The sequence below is a fragment of the Perna viridis genome, chromosome 1 (genome assembly GCF_037379345.1).
Source record: "Perna viridis isolate PV_CMFRI_1.1 ecotype Kerala chromosome 1, ASM3737934v1, whole genome shotgun sequence".
NCBI lineage: Eukaryota > Metazoa > Mollusca > Bivalvia > Mytilida > Mytilidae > Perna > Perna viridis.
In genome coordinates, this window is record NC_142445.1 from 7,654,799 (window position 1) to 7,675,236 (window position 20,438).

The 20,438-nt window shown below is 31.1% G+C and overlaps 1 protein-coding gene and 1 long non-coding RNA gene across 5 annotated transcripts in view; one reads left to right on the top strand and one right to left on the bottom strand.

Annotated features, from left to right (window-relative positions):
* The window catches only part of LOC148627060 (uncharacterized), a 36,972-nt gene extending 16,875 nt beyond the window's left edge, over positions 1-20,097 (bottom strand). Inside the window, exons 1-16 of one of the 4 annotated variants that reach the window (XM_088566610.1) lie at positions 19,923-20,097; positions 15,063-15,874; positions 14,355-14,432; positions 13,700-13,794; positions 13,169-13,231; positions 11,897-11,911; positions 9,978-10,035; positions 9,321-9,388; positions 7,502-7,577; positions 6,075-6,180; positions 5,764-5,857; positions 5,155-5,299; positions 4,534-4,617; positions 2,346-2,528; positions 1,758-1,826; positions 709-795 (exon numbers count right to left, since the gene is read on the bottom strand). In XM_088566610.1, coding sequence (XP_088422736.1) covers positions 709-795; positions 1,758-1,826; positions 2,346-2,528; positions 4,534-4,617; positions 5,155-5,299; positions 5,764-5,857; positions 6,075-6,180; positions 7,502-7,577; positions 9,321-9,388; positions 9,978-10,035; positions 11,897-11,911; positions 13,169-13,231; positions 13,700-13,794; positions 14,355-14,432; positions 15,063-15,874; positions 19,923-19,959 — 2,070 coding nt within the window. In that variant the 5' untranslated portion in view covers positions 19,960-20,097. Of the gene's footprint in view, positions 1-708; positions 796-1,757; positions 1,827-2,345; positions 2,529-4,533; positions 4,618-5,154; positions 5,300-5,763; positions 5,858-6,074; positions 6,181-7,501; positions 7,578-9,320; positions 9,389-9,977; positions 10,036-11,896; positions 11,912-13,168; positions 13,232-13,699; positions 13,795-14,354; positions 14,433-15,062; positions 15,875-16,767; positions 16,986-19,922 lie in introns of those variants that run through there. The other 3 variants (XM_088566594.1, XM_088566620.1, XM_088566602.1) reach the window with 3 other exon arrangements.
* LOC148627061 (uncharacterized) lies at positions 5,156-8,612 on the top strand. Its single transcript, XR_015919610.1, has 3 exons — positions 5,156-5,276; positions 5,501-5,571; positions 7,796-8,612. It is a non-coding gene; the product is annotated as an uncharacterized LOC148627061 (long non-coding RNA).
* Positions 20,098-20,438: the final 341 nt, after the last annotated feature.

Genomic DNA, 20,438 nt, shown 5'->3' on the forward strand with positions numbered 1-20,438 from the left:
AAAAGATTTTGAAATGATGTAAAAAGTATGTCTTTAAATTTACAATGAATTTTTGAAATAAAACTATATGTTGTAAAATTACAAAGATTAATTTTAAAAAGCCTCTTTTAAGAAGAGACAATTGGCAGGAAAATGTTTCTATAGAAATATAATGGAAATTTAAGTTTTTTTCAATATTACAAGAAAAAAAAATTGGTGACCCTCAATTTTCTTTCTGCAATATGAAAGAATGTCTGAAAAGTGGTCTTTCTACAACTTTTTCTGAAATTTTATCTACCAGATTTTTAATATGGACAGAGCGTCAGCAATGTCCTATATATGTAGAATGTAAGATGAGAACTATGAATGGCTATGAAATATTCTGACGGAAGTGATGAAATTTGTCGAAATAGTAAAATAGAAAATGGTGAAAATTATATAAAGAACCTACATTATCTCCTGTTTTAAGGTTCAATTATCTTAAAATTAAGTTAGTGACATATGCCTTTTATATTAAAATGTTCAAGGTCATCTTTGACAAAAATGACGAAAATCTGAATGTTAAAAATAAATTGCATGATCTACCTTATCATAGGTCGGTGAGGAGGGTAATAGGCATGATCTACCTTATCAGTGAGGAGGGTTTTATCCACTTAGAGAGTCTACCGGAGCTGATCATTTATTATCAAAACATGAACCTTTACAGTAAGAAAATAATGGATTTCTTACCCTCATATCTTCACACAACTTCTTTACATCAGCAGCAAATGATAAAGACTTCTTTCCTTTCATTGTCTCATAAGACTCTCTTGCAATCTAAGAAAGAAAAAAGGTTAAAATATTCCATTAAATCATTTATTAGCTGTACTATCAGTTCAGTAATTTCTTCATCAAACATGAATATCACATATTGTTACAATTTTTCTTACAAGACTTTGTGAATACCTACAAAATCAATCCCAACCTTCCTTTGGTGGTATGGTACTTATTTGTAGAATATCAAAAAGATCTGTTCCTTTTCACTCAAGTTATCAGTAAAATTCTTACTATTATGCCTTTATGGCTCCATAATTCCTAAATTACTCAAGTCACAACCTCACAAATCAACCATTCCTTAATACTTATGTTATTGTTTTTTGGCCCCTAATTCCTAATTGTTTCAAGTCATATCCCAACATCAATCCAAGCCTTCATTTGGTGGTAAGGTACCTTGTAGTGCAATTTTAAAATGATCCAATTACTTATAATCAAGTTATTGTCTGGACATCAGGAACATTCTTGTTTCTGACCTCTCATTCAATTCAAGTCTTAACCCCGAAAATCAATTCCAGTCTAACCTTTTGTGGTACAGAATATTGTAAAGCAATATCATAGACATCCATATGCTCTTACTATAGTTTTTAATGTTAAATTCTATGAAATGGTTGAGGTCATAACCCCAAAAATCAATACCAACCTTACTTTTGAGATTTGAAAATTTTTATTAAAATTTTATAATGATCAACAAACTAACATTCTTGCTAATGCATGAAATCCAAGTGAATTCAGATGAATATATGGACAACAAGAAGGATGCAACCGCTGACAGTACCATACCATTATACCACTGCAATTTTTTTGTGGTCATATAAAAAAGGCAAGATGTTTTTTGATTGTGTTTCATGGTTGAATTTACAGAGGGTTACAAAATTAAGAAAATAATGAAAATAAATTTTGTTGTTTCATGAAGAGATCACAAGACTAATTTTTCAGAACAATTTCTTTCTTCACTTTATTACCTTAATATCATCTTTCCAGAAATCTCTGGTTGCATCAGATGTTGATGTCTGTGGTGCTACTTCCTTTATCTATTAAAAAGAGAAAAGACAATGTGTATTATGTTACATTTATAATCTGCAGCATTACTTTTAAATGTTGTCTATAGAAACCTTTTGTTTATCACAAGTATTTTGTTAATGTTGCCTTCATAGCATAATAACTCTGATTTTATACAAAATTGTAGTCAAGTTGGTCATAGAAAATCCTCTGCTTTTTTAATCTTAGTGAATATGTAAACTTTAGATGAACAATATAAACTGACATCCATCACTTTTACTTTATATTTTGTATATACATGGAACATCTTCTTAAACATTATAAAACAATAATAACAATTCTGTCATTCTCTGGTACATGATTTGTAACATACATGTACAAGTATGTCTTGTAGATTGCACACCATAAATCTTCAGTATGCGAAGCACACTCACAACATGATGTCATCAAGAAAAAAAAGATAAGTACCGGAATATTTTAAACAGATCTGCCAAAAGCATAAGAAACTGTATATATTGTCAAAAAAATATATAAAACTATTTAACTATTACTTTTAAGAAGATGATGCCCATTATAAATATACAGATGATGTTAAGTATTGTAAGACTAAGGCTGATTATGCCGAGGTAGGCTGATTCTATCTCCATCTGACAACTATAGACAGGGTCATATGTATTGTCTAAAAATGGTGTACAGTTCAATGGATTGTCTAGTATTACTGGAGAAGGCAGCGTCTGGAAAATGTAGAGAAAACTTTAAATTCTTATGGAAATGGCAACAATACTAAATATTAATAGGATTATTAATTAGGGAGTGTGAATAACCAAAATATGATCATGAGTGCTGAAGAACACCTAAGTTCTATGCACAAGGTAAGTCTTGAAGCGTTCTTGACACCTGTAATTATATTTTGGTTATTCATGATAATCAACTGATCATCCTATTTATCATATAAGTTTGTTACATAATTATTAATTCTATCAAAATTTGTGATGGGATGTTTTGGCAGGAAAAAGTCAAAGAGTGAACTTACCAAATTTATTTCACAGTGTGAATTATCGAAATATTTTACACAGGGATCTTTACATAAATCACAGCCAACTATATAATAAAACATACTCATGAAAAACGATAGATATTAGGACAAATATGAATGAGTTAACCGTGTTTGAAAAATAAACTTCTAATTAACTGTTTTTGACAATTATTTTAAATCATGATTAAAGACAACATCCTGTTATAGATATCACAAAACAAAATATAAGAAACAACCATTATTCCATGTTTGTCAGAAAGCAAGAATAGATGAAGCCATAAAAAGATCAATACCAAATGTTTCTACTGATACAGTTTTAATCTACAATACTAACTTAGCATTTATCATCGTATGTTTCTTAAATAATATAGGATAAATAAATTCTAAAATAAATTTCATCATTGTAAAATTCTGTACTTAAGGGGTCAATTATTTTGCAAAAGCTAAAGAAGAATAAGTAAATATAACACTGTTGTAAAACTCAGAGAAAAATTCTGAACAAAATTGACAGTGAGAAGAAAAAGTTATTTCACAAGTCAAGTGCTGGTCTCTGCAAGAATCAAGCAAAATAGGAAAAATCTGAAATGTGTATGTCAAAAATTTACTGATCTGGCAATGTAATTGAACTCTACAAAAAAAATTAAAGTCCTTTTCATTTGAAATGACTGATACTTAACCTCTGTATCACTGGATATGTTTGGAAATTTTTAATTAGAATATAAAACAATCAAGGTATTTGGTAGATTTATCTGAAATTGTAATGGTCATTTGCAGTGCATTTCCATAAAATTATCATTTATAGTGCATTTCGATAGTGCATTTCAATAAAGTTACACCTCAATTCACCAAATTTATGAAATTCTTTATTCTAACTGTACAAATAGTCAAATTACAAGTCAAAGTGGTAAGTTATTTCATCCCCTGTTTCATTCACTGTCTGATTCTCGCAGAGATATTCAAAATTAACTGGGAACCTGATTAGTACTAAGTGATGTGTAATTCATAATGATAAAGATTTTGCAATAGTTGCAGAATTTACAGTATACCATGTCATAACATTATAGGGAATTACAACATAAAAATAAAATTTAATAAATATCCAAGTCGCTAAAGATATATCATCAATGCTACATGTATGACAAGTATATAAGCATACATGTAGATATATAATCAATGTTACATGTATGACAAGTATATAAGCATACATGTAGATATGAAGCCAGATTTTCCTGATTTATTTGAAAATTTTACCTGCTTAACACTTTACTATAAAAGTTCAAATAATACATGCTTTTATGTAAAGGTACATTTTTCACCAACATTTCTTGCATCATCAAACATTTAAATGAGCTTACATTAACGGTTAAGATGTTTCAATCAGTTTTAACACATTTATAATATAAAACAACAAAGCAGATTAAAGAATATTTGGACACAATAGACATTAATGGATTGTTGCTAAAATGCTCATGTATTAAGCTTATCAATGCTTTTGGTTTGCTATGAATATTGATATCAAAGTGCAAATCATTACAGTCGAAAATTCATCATCTTTCAAAATTTATCTACTATCATATGCATTGAGGGAATAGATCAAGGAAGCACAGGAAATTTTAATGAATGCTTTTGTAATGGGACCAGTATTTTTTCTGTTAAATTTTACACACCATAAAGTATTGATTTTATAATTAAGCAATTCTTACCTCATTTGTAGAATTACCAACTTCTCCCATCACTACAGGTACTGGTTTTATCACAGTTACTAAGGAATGAGCCCACAGCATGCCCTGATTAAATAATACACAGCATACCCTGATCAAATAATACATCTACATACATAAATTAGTAACAGATCTTTTTTTAATGTATAATTAAAATAAAGTAAACTTCCTTCAAACAGAATAATTAAATATGTTGATTGATTATGTAACACAGGGGGAAAATACTAGCACATGATTTTGACCAGTTTTATGGTGGGAGTTTATATAAATGTCATGTGAATCTAATGCTCACATTATTTTCACATGAAATTTATGAATTGAAATCATGTGAAGTGAACTTAACATAATTACCCAATGAATTTTATGTGAAATTCACAATTTCAATTCAAACGAATTTGCCCTTACAATTTTTGCCTTAGTTCATGTTTATATGATTCTTTTTGGAAAACAATTTTACTGATTTTCATAAAATTCTTTAAATTTCTTGTCAAAAGATGCAGTTCACTGCATAAACTGCATCTTTTGATAAACCTTTAAAGAAAGTGTCACTGCATTTTAGAAGATAGTCAATTTTAAATTTGCTCTTTGTTTATATATACTTACAGCATTAACTGCAGGAGGGAGGAGTGATGCTGAAATAGCCACACCCACTAATGAACCAGCATTTCCTCCTAAGACTGACAGAGCCACACCCACTCCTGATGCTATGGCAATCAGAAGACCAGGTATAAGACCTCTTAAAACTCCCCTGAAATCATTGAATTTTAAGTAAATTTTCAGTATGAATATAAAAACTGTGAAAATTCTAAATATCTATATAAGTTTAACAAGCTAAATATGAAGGAAAAATTATTTCAAATTCTCCATTATAAGAGATGCACATTTCAATATGTATGCAAAAACTGTGCCAATTTTTAATTATATTGGCTTAATATTTTTTGAGTTACAGATTATACAAAGTAGGTACACCCTGATGGACTGCAGTGGCTACTAGACCTCCTTTCAAAATTGGTAGAACAGGTAAAACAATTTTACTTGGCTTAATAAGTCTCATTCATTCTTAACTTCTTAAGAAAATTTTTGAAAGTTATAAATACTCTTATGAGGAAGGAAACCACTAAGACAACCATATAGTTCATATTTAAAACATTACAGTTAACTACTGATACATTACCTACACAGAATATAGATGAGTCAATATAAATACATTACCTGGATTTCATTTCATCTGTTGGGTAAGATTCTGTACCACCCAAAGTACCCTGATGTACTGCTATACTAGAAGCTATCAGGCCAACTATAAAACCTAAAAAACAGTACATCATAGATAGAACAATACATAGAAAAATTATATGTCTGGCTTCGTTAAGTTACAGGTTTATCAAGTATTTCTTATCACACTAAAAAAAGTAATTGACATCTCATGGACAAGATAGAATTTTTTTTAGCAGCATCAGGTTTACCAAATTTGACATGTCTACCATATTGAAATGTATTATTTTACTGCAGTAATGTAAACATACCACATAAAACACAGATCAGGAGACCTTTAACTTCAGAAGCTATACCCAAATTTCTCAAGGAATAATTCTTTATCACAAATCCAAATGTACCAGCTAAAATAGGACCCTATAAAATAGAAAATATTTATCAATAAAAGCAAATAACAATTTAACATCCACAAAGCTATATTCTATACACATTAAAGCATCAACATCATAAAATAGAGGAAAGGAAGGATTGTTTCCCTTGTAAGTCTAAATAAGGTGGTCTCAATGGATAATGTATTTTAAGGTTCTGCTAAAGTCAATATCTAGGACATTCCTTAATGAAATGCTTTCATTCATAGTTTTAATAATACATTAAATTAAACACTGAAACATTGCTAAATGACAGCTGTAGATTTATTCTAAAGTAGGTTGTTTATATTTTTGTTGTTAATGTTATATAGATGTTATAAAACATGTGTTCCAGAGTTTGACTTGTGGTTGTGTGTCATATACATATAAAGATGCATTTAGCAATGTTTCTGTGTTTAATTTAATGTATTACTAAAACTATGAATGAAAACATTTCACTAAGGAATGTCCTAGATATTGACTTCAGCTGAATCTTAAATCTCCTCATACAGCAAAGCTACCTGCACTATTTTGTATTACATGTATTATTACATTTCATTATTTAAGAAATTATTTTATGCAAAGAATGAGTATCATATCACTTCTAGAACAAATTATAGAACCTAAGTGAGAACGCTCACATAACCCAGGCATCCACATACTGGACTCTTAAATAAAAAGTATTTGAAAAAAAAGGAAGTTCATAGGGCCTTAATTCATTGTAAATCTAAACGAAACATAAACTTGATCTGTAAGTCATCATAGTACAGTGTAGACGATGCAGATGAAACTTGCTCTGTAAATCATGGTAGACTCACATACTAAAATAAGCTCAATATCTGCAAACCCTTAGAAAAAAAGTACAGAACTGTTTTTTTTTTTTTCATAAAACTTGTCCAAGGCCTATAATTTTGATAAAAATCAGTGAAGTGGAACAAAATGTAAACTTAATTGTAACTTATCATGGTTGACTCACATCCCAAAAAAAATCAGCTAAAGCATTTAGGAAAAAAGTCCAGAAAACTAACGATTGACTGATGGACTGATGGGTCAAAAACATTACACCCTGTGAAACATCATTGCATGGGTTATAAAAAGGGAAGAAAGTCATAATACTACAAGTTGATGATACTACTGCTAGTTATTGGGATAAGATGGGGCCATGAATCAATTATCACATTCAAACTGAAAATAATGCATAAAAATCAGAAATATTCACTTCAATAAGCATGTCAAAAAATGACACATTGTAATTCAGAAAATTGTTAAAAAAGCCTATTCTAAAAACTGAAATCCAAATCATTGCTACTGCCATTAAAAATATAACATACCATCAATGGTGAGACAAGCATACTAGCTACTAATATCACTGAACTGCTTTCTATCAATCCCAGACCTGCTATAATACTACAACATAATCAAAGTATGAAGAAAATAGAAGTACAACTCATATCAAGTTGTAATGAAAAACGCATAAAGCTAACACTACATTGTCAGTCTAAGAACAATTACTTAATGGAGACATGTGTTTCATAAAAGTCTTTCTTGGGATTAAAGTTAAATAATGCTAAATTAGTAATGATTGTGGTAAATAATGAAATTTTGACAAGAATTATTTTTTGTAGGAGTATTACGATTGATATATCCAGCAATAAACCAAATGAGGCACAATACATAAGCAGTGTATAATTTCTTGATATTGAAGAAAAAAAAACGTAGTATGGAACAGAGTTTTCTTATTGTCAGTAAGAGTAATAGTTGAAGTTAGCAAACCTTTTTGTAACTTGCCAAGTTAAATGCCTTTTTGTGTTATGTTAGTTTATAATTTTGAATCTAAAAGAAATCAAGGAACAGAAACACTATCTAAACCACTTAGTACATGTACTTGTATTATTAAGGATAAGGAACAAAGTAGAATAAACAATTATCTCCACCTGAGGTGGCAAACCTTATTCAAATTAGTATATGTGGGTATAAAAAATATATAACAGTTTGAGTTAGCATCAAAGATTTATCCCCTTCTGACAACTTGAGAATGAACAAATAGTAAGCACATCCTTTTTAAAAATTTGTTGCAAATGATTGCATGTAACATAAACTTATAGAGAACTTGTAACAAGTGGAAACAGTATTTGTTATTTGAATACTGATTTAATCAGTACATGTGTTTTTTTTTCATTTTATCACATTCAAGTGGTCACATACTGATACTGCTAACAGGTAAAAATCTCCTACCTTCAGCTGTTTAACTGCATGAATGAAACAGTCTAGTATTTAAATGACCATGGAAATTAAACTCCATTGTTACTAATTTCATAGACAAATTAACAGCAAAACTGGTATTTTTCTTCAGTTATTCCAGTACAAAAAGGTCAGAACTTGGGGTCAACTTGCTTCAAGTATTAATGTTGATTTTATGTAGTAGAGCATTTATGAGTGATATCCAGCAGGTACAAATGACTTTACTTGGATGTGATGACCAGCAGGTACAAATGTCATTTCCTGGCTGTGATGACCAGCAAGTTCAAATGACATAACCTGACTGTGATGACCAGCAGGTACAAATGACATAACCTGACTGTGATGACCAGCAGGTACAAATGTCATTTCCTGGCTGTGATGACCAGCAAGTTCAAATGACATTACCTGACTGTGATGACCAGCAGGTACATATGACATTACCTGGCTGTGATGACCAACAGGTACAAATGACATTACCTGGCTGAGAATACCAGCAGGTACAAATGTCATTTCCTGGCTGTGATGACCAGCAAGTTCAAATGACATTACCTGACTGTGATGACCAGCAGGTACATATGACATTACCTGGCTGTGATGACCAGCAGGTACAAATGACATTACCTGGCTGAGATGACCAGCAGGTACAAATGTCATTTCCTGGCTGTGATGACCAGCAAGTTCAAATGACATTACCTGACTGTGATGACCAGCAAGTACATATTACATTACCTGGCTGTGATGACCAGCAGGTACAAATGTCATTTCCTGGCTGTGATGACCAGCAAGTTCAAATGACATTACCTGGTTGCGGTGACCAGCAGGTTTAAATAACATTATCTGGCTGTGATGACCAGCAGGTACAAATGACATTTCCTGACTATAGTGACCAGCAAGTTCAAATGACATTACCTGGCTGTGATGACCAGCATCAGAAAATCAAACTTGAATTCAGCATTACCCTGCACTACATTCACTACCTAAAATATTAAGGATGTCACATTTAATGAAGAATATTTTTCAATTTTCATGTGTTTACTAATTTATTATTTCTTAATTTCATAACCCAAATACACTATATGGACAATGCTTTTTTAAGAGTGACCATTCAATTCTAAACATGAAAGTTTTTTCATATAATTGTGATTAAATGAAACAGTTGTGTAGCATGTGTTTATAAACTATGTTCATTTTAGGCCACATGTACACTGGCAACTAAACAATTAGTACTTCAAGGACTTGATATATTTTTTCACCATTTTTAATGTTTAAAGTCCCATAGCACTCAGCTGATTTGAAAAATCAGAAAAGAATAAAAATTAAAAGATTAAATTAAAATAATTCCTACCATCATGAAAAAAAAACATCTATTAAAATAATTACAAGCCAACAGGTGCAGAGACACAAAACTGGAGTATAAAAAAGTATTCTTGCCCATTTTTACTATTGGTAGCATATTAACTTCAAATTTTCAGTAGTTGTTTGTGTTACTGATTATACACTATACACAGACATGTATTTTTACATGTATGTTTTGATCTTATACAAGATAGGGTTGTATATCATTACCTGAGAAACTAAAAGTCTGGCTTTAATTGACTTCCTGAACTCTCCTTCATAATAGTTCCTACAATCATTCATTCAGACATAAATCATGATTAAAAATCAATTTAACATTATATATACATGTATTTAGAAACTTTCAAGTATGTAGGCATTAACATACACCAAAATACTAACTTCAAAATTTTATACTATTGCATTTTTGTGACTGATAATTTGAAGTATATAATACCACTTTTCTTTATATACAGTGCAAAAATTCAAAATTTTAAAGAACAATTCAATTTGTACTAACAAAAAGGTAGTCATCTCAGGTAAACTCACATGTAGTTAAACTCTCATGAAACAAAATAAATTTCCCAATACCACAGACACAGTAATCTTAAATTACTGATATTTTTACATTTATTTAGGCACACATGGAGTTCCTTTTCATCTGTAATTAGTGTAAATGTATGTGTTAAAACTATTTTAACAGGCGTGTTTAATATCTATACTGACATGACAAAATGCTGAGTTGTTAAGATAAAATATTCCATACAACCCTTTCAGTAAAGCATAATTTGTCTACATAATACATTTGTAATTACTGGTATGTCTAAATAATACATTTCCTATAAATAAGTACAATACATGTACATTGGTGTATACTACATGAACTTTCTATGTTAACTGAAATACACAAACATTAATATACAACAATAAGGTTCATGGATAAGACAGACAGACACATGCACACAAGGTTACTAAAATCCTTCTTTACACAAATGGCTGTGTTCAGTTAAAATAGTATTGTCTTCATTTAAATGAAGATAAAACCATTTGAACTGAACACAGCCATTTGTGTATGGGGTGATAATGTTAGAAGTATTCATCCTTAGGCACTGAAAGATTTACAGGACATTCTAAATAATGTGCAGTTTATCTACACCTGTAAATATTACCCATAGTACAGGTTGGTACATTATGGATACATGTACCATGACAGGTTAAATAAATCTACTAATAAAGTTAACATACAAGACATTGCTTAACACAACTTATCTGGATTGACATCATGATGGCCAAAAGAAATAGAAATAATTTTAGATTAGCATTATGCCATATTTTATATCTATACATAAAGCATTGTGCTATATACATTGTTCATAAGTATGAGTAAGTTAGTTTAAATTTTTAAAATATTTAGATTGCTTTCTGCAGCTACCATATATTCACCAACACATGTGTACTAAAAATCCTGTGTTACGCACAAGCTTGCAGTTGAAATGCAATAGCTCCAAGAAAATGAATGAAAATAATTTACGGTATATTTATGATAAAACGAATGAATCTTACATCTTGAAAACCAGAGATTTCACATAAATAAAAACTATTTTTGAAAGAGAGGAAATTCTGAGAAGTAAAAATGTATTTTCAATGCCAAGAATAAATCCCCATCACAAACATGCAACAGTACACCTGGATAACATACATGTACAACATAAATCTACAATATATGACACCTATAGACCATTCATACCTGTCTTCATCCCTTTATTAATAATATAAAGCACAAAATGATATCTAACTAAAAGATTACTGGAATAAATGATAACACATAATACTGCTATTTTTAAAGCATACAACCACTTCTTTTTAAGTCAAACACAGTGATAGCCACACAAGCTGCTATAATATAACATTTAACCAGTGATTATGTAAATAATAGTTTCTAAGCAGCTCACCAAAGTTATGGTGCTGAGTTTAATTTAGACTTGATGAATGTATTAATCCAATAAATAACTAATGATTTAAATCTGAATGAAAAATGAACCAATATGTTATAAACAAGGTGTAACACTGCAAAACTGGAAATAAAAGAGCCAAACATTGCAAACACATTTAGATGAACGTAGCTTGATAAATAAAAAAAATACTGTTACCTCTTTCCACTTTTCCTAAATATTAATACCACTTATTTGAAGCCATGATATAAGAAATTAAAATTGTAAACACAAACTGTTTTCTTTTATTAGCAAGAAAATTGGAAAACAGTTGTCTTAATATTATGCCCATTCAAATTGACTTTGTAAGTAAACTGGAGGCTCTAAAGAGCCTGAATTGCTCAGCTCACCTTGCTTAATAAGAAATTTTCTATTTTTAAGTCACTAATATTGTTAGCGACTTCTTGCAATCGTAATTTCAGTACTTTACATTTGCGTATGATTTGCATAACTATATATTACTACTCCAAATTATGCTGCTGATGGGTGCCATGTTTACCGTCATAGCTTCATAGTTCTAACTTCATACAAGATCAGAATGTACCTCTTATATATCATAAACAAGTGTTCCTGATAACTAGTTGTTTTAATTGAAAAACATTCCAGTCATCACAGTTACGAAAGAGTAATCATATCATGGGAACCAAAGATTCTAATGAAAGTCACCCCATTTTATAGCATATCACATTTGTGCCATTTCAGAAGTAGAAAGCAAGCCAAAATCAGTGACACAGAGGCAATGTTTTCTGTTAGATAAAAATACCTCACACTCTACCTACAGAACAATCATATCAATTTTCATTGAATTCTGTCCAGTAGTTTCTGAGGACAAAAATTTTTGAAAGTAATCAAAATAAAAATAACCAAAAAAAATGTCAAAAAGGGCAATAAGTCCAACATGGCTGAGGCCAAGTGATGGCAATAACTCACATGGGCCACGTGAGCTTAAAAAATAAACCAAAGAAATAAATCTGTATTTTTGCTTCTTAAAACCTCTCTTTCAACTTATGCTACAGGTAAATGTACTACAATGTTTGGAGGCTTTATGTTTGTGCAAGGTCAAAAGAGAGGGTAGTGTGGGTGTTTCTACTATACAACTCCCTTCCATGGAAATATGTTAAATTTTCTACTTTTTATAATTAACTGGTTTTCACCTATTAGTATCAAAATAACAACAAAACACATACATGTATCTAAACAAATCCTGGGTATTATACTATGGACATGTATGAACATGAAAGTAGACATTTTTGAATTAGCCTTGATATTTCTACTGCTAGTCATACTAATGACACAAATTTGTAACTGTGTAGTTCCAGTTCTGATTTTTTATTTTTAAATTGCCAACATAGAGGATCTGAAAGTTTTGTTTCAAAAATTTCCAATAAACAATCTTCACACATTAATATACACCTATAGAAGTATACATACACATCATTTTCAACTGTGTCTTCCTCTACTGCTTTGCCTTTAAATATACTTGATGGATAAATTCTAAAATAATTTACAAATAAGAAAATTAAATGTGATTTTCATCCATTAGAGTATACCAATAAGAAACTGTGAGGAAAAAGAATATCAACTACCCACTTTGACTATCAAGTAAAACTAATATTCCCTAATGTATATTTCAGCATGCAACAATAACATCCTTTTATGTGCACATACACATCATATTTAACCTTTACATTTAAGCAGTTTTGGAGTTGCATACACAAGAAAAATAGCCTAATCTTCAATGTGAATGTCATCATAGCCAAAAATAAAAGTCAGCATGAGAAAAGACAATTTCAGCAAAGTTTCAAAAAATTAATGTTGGAATAACACAAACCAATTCCTTTGTTCTAGATGAGCTAAAAATCACAGTAAATATTAATACATGTATGTAAATAAAAAAATTGAAGGTCTATGCCTGGCATTTCCCAGGCCTGCATTAAGATGCTGAATAAAATCATTACATACCCTAATGAGGTACCCTCTCTTACACTGATGCCTGTTTCAGTTAAAGCATTCAGTAGATCCTCACACCTCTGTCCACCTTCATCAACAAACATTACCTGTTCAAAATAAAACAGTAACTAATTCACAAATTCACAATTAAACAAATTTATCTGAGCAGTACATTACCATACTGGAATAGCACATTTTTGATAAACAAACACATTTCATCTATTTTGAGGTAACTTATTGTAATATGTATATATATATATACACACCATATTCAAACTATTAACATAAACACACAAAAAAAGATATTCCAAAACATATTTAAGGAATCCATAGAAAAGTAAACAGTAAATATCAAATGATTTTCATTGAACTACATGTATTTTGATATTATGACAATTTGCATATAATTTTAGGCTTTTCCTATGATGGATGGAGGTCTTTTTACTTGTTATGGGCTAAGTCTCAATAAATGGGAATATGCAAGAGTGCAACCATTCACTACCTATTCCTAAATACATACAAATGTATATGTACAATATTTGCCAAATATGTCACTTCTGACATAATGATGTTTTAGAACATCTCCATGTATATTGCTGATGCTCTGTACTTACCATTTTCTACCACAGTAATTAATAAAGTTCTACGTAATGCTTATAAATAATACCTGATAAAACAGCCCATTTTTTGTCTTCGTCACCGTGTAGTTTCCTATGTCAAAAATACTAAGAACATACTCAACATCCTAAAATAATCAAGAAAAGTCTTAAATAAGAAAAGGAAAGATTGCACCTAATTTTAAGCAGTAATTATCAAGAAATAGTAGTGTGCACTTTATAGAATTTCTACATGTATGTCTTCAAAGATGATGGGTGTTCTTAACTTTTTTAAGTGGGGAAAAAAGTTTTAAAGTATCTGGTGTTCTTCAGTGAATTGAAAATAACTGAAAAAAAGAAACATGGCCAGGAATTTATGTAGATGAGGATATACAAAAATCATTAGGAGTTAGCAAAACTTTCATAAAAATGTATGGGTCCATTTTCCTCAATTTCCAAGTGTTTGGTATCATCTACATTTAATTGTTTGAATCAGGCTTTTATCCTTGTAAACTATGAACAAAATTATACTTGTACATGTATAAACACAATAACAAATATGACAACAGCAAATCCCAAGGTTTTATTTTTGTTCACCATAATGTGTTTTTGATCTACTGAAATGATAAGAGGGATCATGCATTGATAAGCATTCATAGTTTAAGTGCAAAAATGTAACATCACTTTTCTAAAACATAAAATATATTAATGAATGAAAAGGTTTAAAGTAATTATACATTTATTTAGTTTTTCTTAGTTTAATAGTGAACTAAACTTGCCTCTAATGCAGTTGTCTTTTCAATGAAATGCTGTAATTCCTTTTCATCTGGTACAGAGACTTGAGTCTGAAATTCAACATGTTTTGAAGTTTCATTCTTGTCTACTTTTTCATCATTTTCATTTCTCTTTGCAGCAGGTTCAATTGTTTTACTAGGGGACCTTTCTTTTTTATAACTAGTCAATGACACATTATCCTTTTCAGATAAGCTCTTTGTTGACTTATTAACTGGTAATGATGTATTGTTTTCAGCCAAACTGGGTATATCAGGAGCAGATGTGGTAGTTTCTAGTTCAGAATCAACTTTTTTAACATCAAATTTTTTCTTTGACTTTTGTCCCTCGAATTCATCTGCAATATCAACTGTAGTGGATGATGACAGATCAAGTTGTTGAATTTTGTCTGAACTGGACTCTTCTTCTGATTCATCTATACTGACTTCTTCTACAGTCAAAACTCTTGTAACATCAAACTTTTTAGGACTAATATTGGTTTCTTTATCTTTTGACTCACTGAACTGACTTTCAGAATCTCCTTCTTTTACATTTATAATTTCAGATTTTTTATGTTGTTCATTTTGCTGGACATCATCCCCAAAGTCCCATTCCAAAGAATCCCCAGATGATTCCTGATCCAATTCTTTCTCCTCAATTTTATCCTGCTCCTTCACAGTTTCAGTCTCCTTTGTGTCTGGCTCTACAGTATCATTAGAAATGTTCTCCTTCTTGCTGTCAGGATTTTTATTACATTCGTTCACATTTTCTTTTGCTGGACTAGATTGTCCTTTTTTGTTCTCTCCTTCTGAACTCTTACCTGAAATATGGTTGTAAATTTAACTGTTTTCAGTTTTTTTTCAGTTTTTATTGGAGTGGGACTAAAGCAGGTACTTATATGCACTTCCTAGTGACAAGTTTTCCTATAATTCATTATAGGAGGCTTCAGTCAAGGCATGTGCAAATTATTTTGCCAGTTAACTGGTCAAACCAGATAGATGTATGTCGAAAAATATCCAGTCGTATTTATCTGCTATCCAAGATAACGAAATTTCTAAATCTTGATTCAAGGAAGGTTTTTTATTCAGGCTTATATTTTACCTCTTATTGATTAATGTATAGTTACATGTATTTGGGGTAACTGTAGTCTGGAAAATCTGAGCTGCATTTTTAAACTGCAAAAAAGGACTGCACAACTAATCCTTGATACAGATTTCCTTGCACCATCTGCACCCTTGTTCAAACAACTAGAATGGTTGACAGTTGAAAATAGGATGATATATCACAAATGTGTTCTAATTTTTAAAAGTATAAGAGATGAAGCTCCATCTTATCTCTCTAATAAGATAAAGTATATATCTGATAACAATTCTTATTCATTATGAAACACAATCAAGGGTAACTTATCTATTCCTAGAATAAAAACTCAACTCTACCAAATATCTTTTAGTTCCTCCGGTCCAACTCTGTGGAACAACCTACCAACAATAGTAAGAAATTCCAAAAACTGCCAAATTTTTAAAAACAGACAAAGATGCTATTTACTCAGCAAACAGAGTTAACTGTGTTACCCTCTTGAAATAAAGTATTATTATTATATTATTATAAAGAACCAGGAAGAACAGTTATTTTTTTTACATTATATAGGCTTTGTTAGGAGTGACAAGTCCCTGTAATTTAAAATTCTGGCCAGTTAGAATGTAAATTTGATACCTTCCTCAAGTTCTTTGTTTGCATTTGATTCTGAGATTTTATGAACGTCAACTTCGTGTTTGTCGTCTTCAACGGGAACTTTGAGAATAAATAAAAATGATGCCATCGGTTTGCACTTTGCATTCAAAACTTTTTGTTAATCTCAGAAGTAACAAAAACAAAAAAATTTTTTTTACAACTTTCAGGGTAGACAATCCGAAAAAAATAAAATAAATAAACTGAAGGTCAAAGTAGGAATGCTTTTCCGCGTTTAATTAGGTTACAGCCTAACCTGGAAGCCCCGGTATTATTTTCGTTCCACAAGTTTTTCTCGAATATGGAAAACCAGTTTTAGCTCTTTTTAAGCTAAAGGCGGATTATATTATCCTCGGACCTAGCATCAATTCCTCATATCACATATTTGTTCGTACAATCAAAACTTTTGAATTTATAGCAATCTGAAATAGGTAATTGTTTTGTTACGGACACAGCTCCAAAATTTGAACATTTTTTTGTGTAACCCAAGTAATGCAATTTCATTTTCGAAGATGGAGAGAAACTAGATTGCTTAATCCAATGAAATATATACATAAGAATATGATAAATATTTTTGACAGACATTAAATGAAATTCAGATATTTTATGTTTTGTTACAGTACCCCCGTGAAAAACAGCACAAATCACAGAACACAAAGAGCCCGTCCTGTCGAGATTTCCCCCCTTTAACTATCTCAAAAATAAAATGTTTATATCAAAACATACCACAATCAATAAGAAATTGAAAACTTCTGGTTGTCCACTTTAACTGACTCAAAAGGAAATAATTTTTATATCAAAATGTGCCTATGACTATAAGCTTAAAAAATAAACTTTATTTGACAGACGTGACACATTTTATAAATAATGAACTTTTTTCACCGACATATCCCTCTCTTTATGGCCATTTTCTTGCCAAAAAAAGTTAGTCCTGTCAAGATTTTCTTTACATTTTCCAAAAAAAACTTACATCAATTAAAAGCACTTTCATTCTTCTTAAAAAATTAATTTAAATTTTTGAATTCCATTGAGTAAAACTAAAGTGATAGCCAAAAATGTATCGGAAAATGCCCGTCCTGTTTTTTCTCGTCCTGTAAATAGACCGACCTATTGCTGTGTGGAACTGGTTAAGGGGCTGTTATTTACTCCCTTCTTCAAATTTGAACATTTATTTGATTTGATTAAGCAATCTAGTTTCTCTCCATCTTCGGAAATGAAATTGCATTACTTGGGGTACACAAAAAAATGTTCAAATTTTGGGGCTGTGTCCGTAACAAGACAATTCCCTATTTCAGATTGCTATAACTTACAACTACAACTCATACGTTATGCCAGAGCTTGCCGAAACTACGCAGACTTTTTGTATCGCACTAGAACTCTAACAAATAGGCTTCTGGAACAGGGTTATGTTGCTACAAGATTGAAGTCATCACTACAGAAGTTTTATGGTCATCATCATGAACTCGTGAATCGTTATGGTGTATCCATCTGCACCATGAAAATTGATTTATTCAACGGGTCATAGTTTTCCTGTCCTCGTTTGTCTACCCCGGACTTGACTTTTTATGAGCGACTCGGCGGGTGTTTCTAGAAAAGCAGAGGACGTTTACCCTACCGGTACACCTGGTCCATGCTCCCAGTTTTTAGTGGAGTCCGAGTTGATTTGCTTTTGTTACTTTGTATATATTATTTTAGTTACTTTATGTTCTTTGTTGTGTATGTCTGTTTTCCACGTCTGGTCTTTGTCCCTGGATTACATTCTTTTGATTACCGCTATAACCTTGGTTCCCTTGATTATTCTTTAAAATATGTTTTTTTTAGAATCAAACAAAATTTATAATGAGGTGGTATATAATGGAGTACATCCATCTCTAATCTGTTTGAAAACTCCAAAAGGGAATAAATACAAATCTTGCTCTAAATTATCTCTCAATCGCACAGAAAAATCAGATAATAAATCATTCTAATATGACGTCATCATATCGTCAAACAGTCTATGTTAGTACGGCCCCACATTCAGCACCTGCGCACTGTCTCTTTTCTTTCGCTGTCGCTTCGAGACAAAACACAAATTTAAAAACGTTTACGCAATGAGTTAACGGCTAAGAGGTTATCTAATACTTTACTGATACTGATACTTACTCACTAGATGGTTTACTTGGATATGTGGTTTATTTCTCAATTAAGCCAACTTCCATACGGGGGAGGTTAATCGGAACAGCCGTTATTTTGGTTTCGCCTGGGGAAATTTAATTTTTGTCACAAAATTATTTGTCATATTAGGAAAGAGATAATTCCTTCTGGGGGTAGATATGTACTCATTTTAACATGGGTTTGGCATTTATATTCTCATTTAACTCCTCGCTGTTGCTTGGTGTTAAATAATCGAATAAAAATGACATACCCATGTTTAAATGAATACAAATCTACCCCCTCCATGAATTATTTCTTAAGTATATATAGATACTTGTTATAAACACAAGGAACACTTTATAAATGAAACTGAAAAGTTAAGAACTGATGTTCAGCTAAAAACCAACTTTGGATTTGAAAATTATTTTGACATCGTCATTGAACCAAAACAAAAGATCCATAACCAAATTTAAAATTAGCGCTCTCAAAACTAAAAGAAGATATACAAGACTATAACACCCTTAACTGATCGAATTCGTGATAGCTGCAATAAACATGAAGTTGGTGATGAAGTTCATCTTTTAAATAACCGCAATTACTTCGAAAATAATAGAAAAAAATATACGATCTGATCTGTGAACTTATTAACAATTTTCAAAACTATGGTTTGAGAGCAAATTTGGACAAATGTTATTTCCTGCGGGACAAAGTTGTCTATTGCGGACAAGAAATTAGTGCCGAGGGACTACGAAAAACCCCTGACAAAATTAAAGCTGTTATGGACACCCCATTTCCAAAGAATGCGAAGGAATTGCGTGCCTCACTAGGATTGGTAAATTACTACCACAAGTTTTTGTCGAATTCCTCTACTGTGTTGAAGCCACTATATGTTTTGCTAGAGAAGGACAGTAAATGGAACTGGACTGAGTCGTGTGTAAAAGCATTTAAGAAGATAAAGACTATGATTACGTAAGATCAGGTCTTGAGACACTACAATCTGAACTTACCAGTAAGATTAGCTTGCAACGCTTCTCCTGTAGGCATCGGAGCCGTGTTATCTCATGTTATGCCGTATGGATCGGAGCGACTGATCGCGTTTGCATTCAGAAGTCTCACTAAATCTGAAAAAGAACTATGCGCAAATTCAGAAAGAAGCTCTCGGAATAGTGTAGGGAGTAAAGAAGTTCATTACTTCCTTGTACGAAAGAAAATTTACTTTGTTGACAGATCATGCTCCATTAACAATAATTTTCAATCCATACAAATCATTGCCTGTAACTACTGCAGCTCGATTGCAACGCTATGACGTAGCGTACGGTGTTGGTGTCATTTTTAGTAACGTCGAAATCGGCAAAATTTGACGTCTTTTTTGTATTACGACGTTCATCGTTCTATAAATTGTTACATGTAAAAAGAAGTGTGCTTATTTAATTTTTTTACATAAAATAACACACACGACATGTTTTGTTATTTAATTATCCGATTCGATATTAATTTTTCGTACGTTTTGGTCAATTGAAATG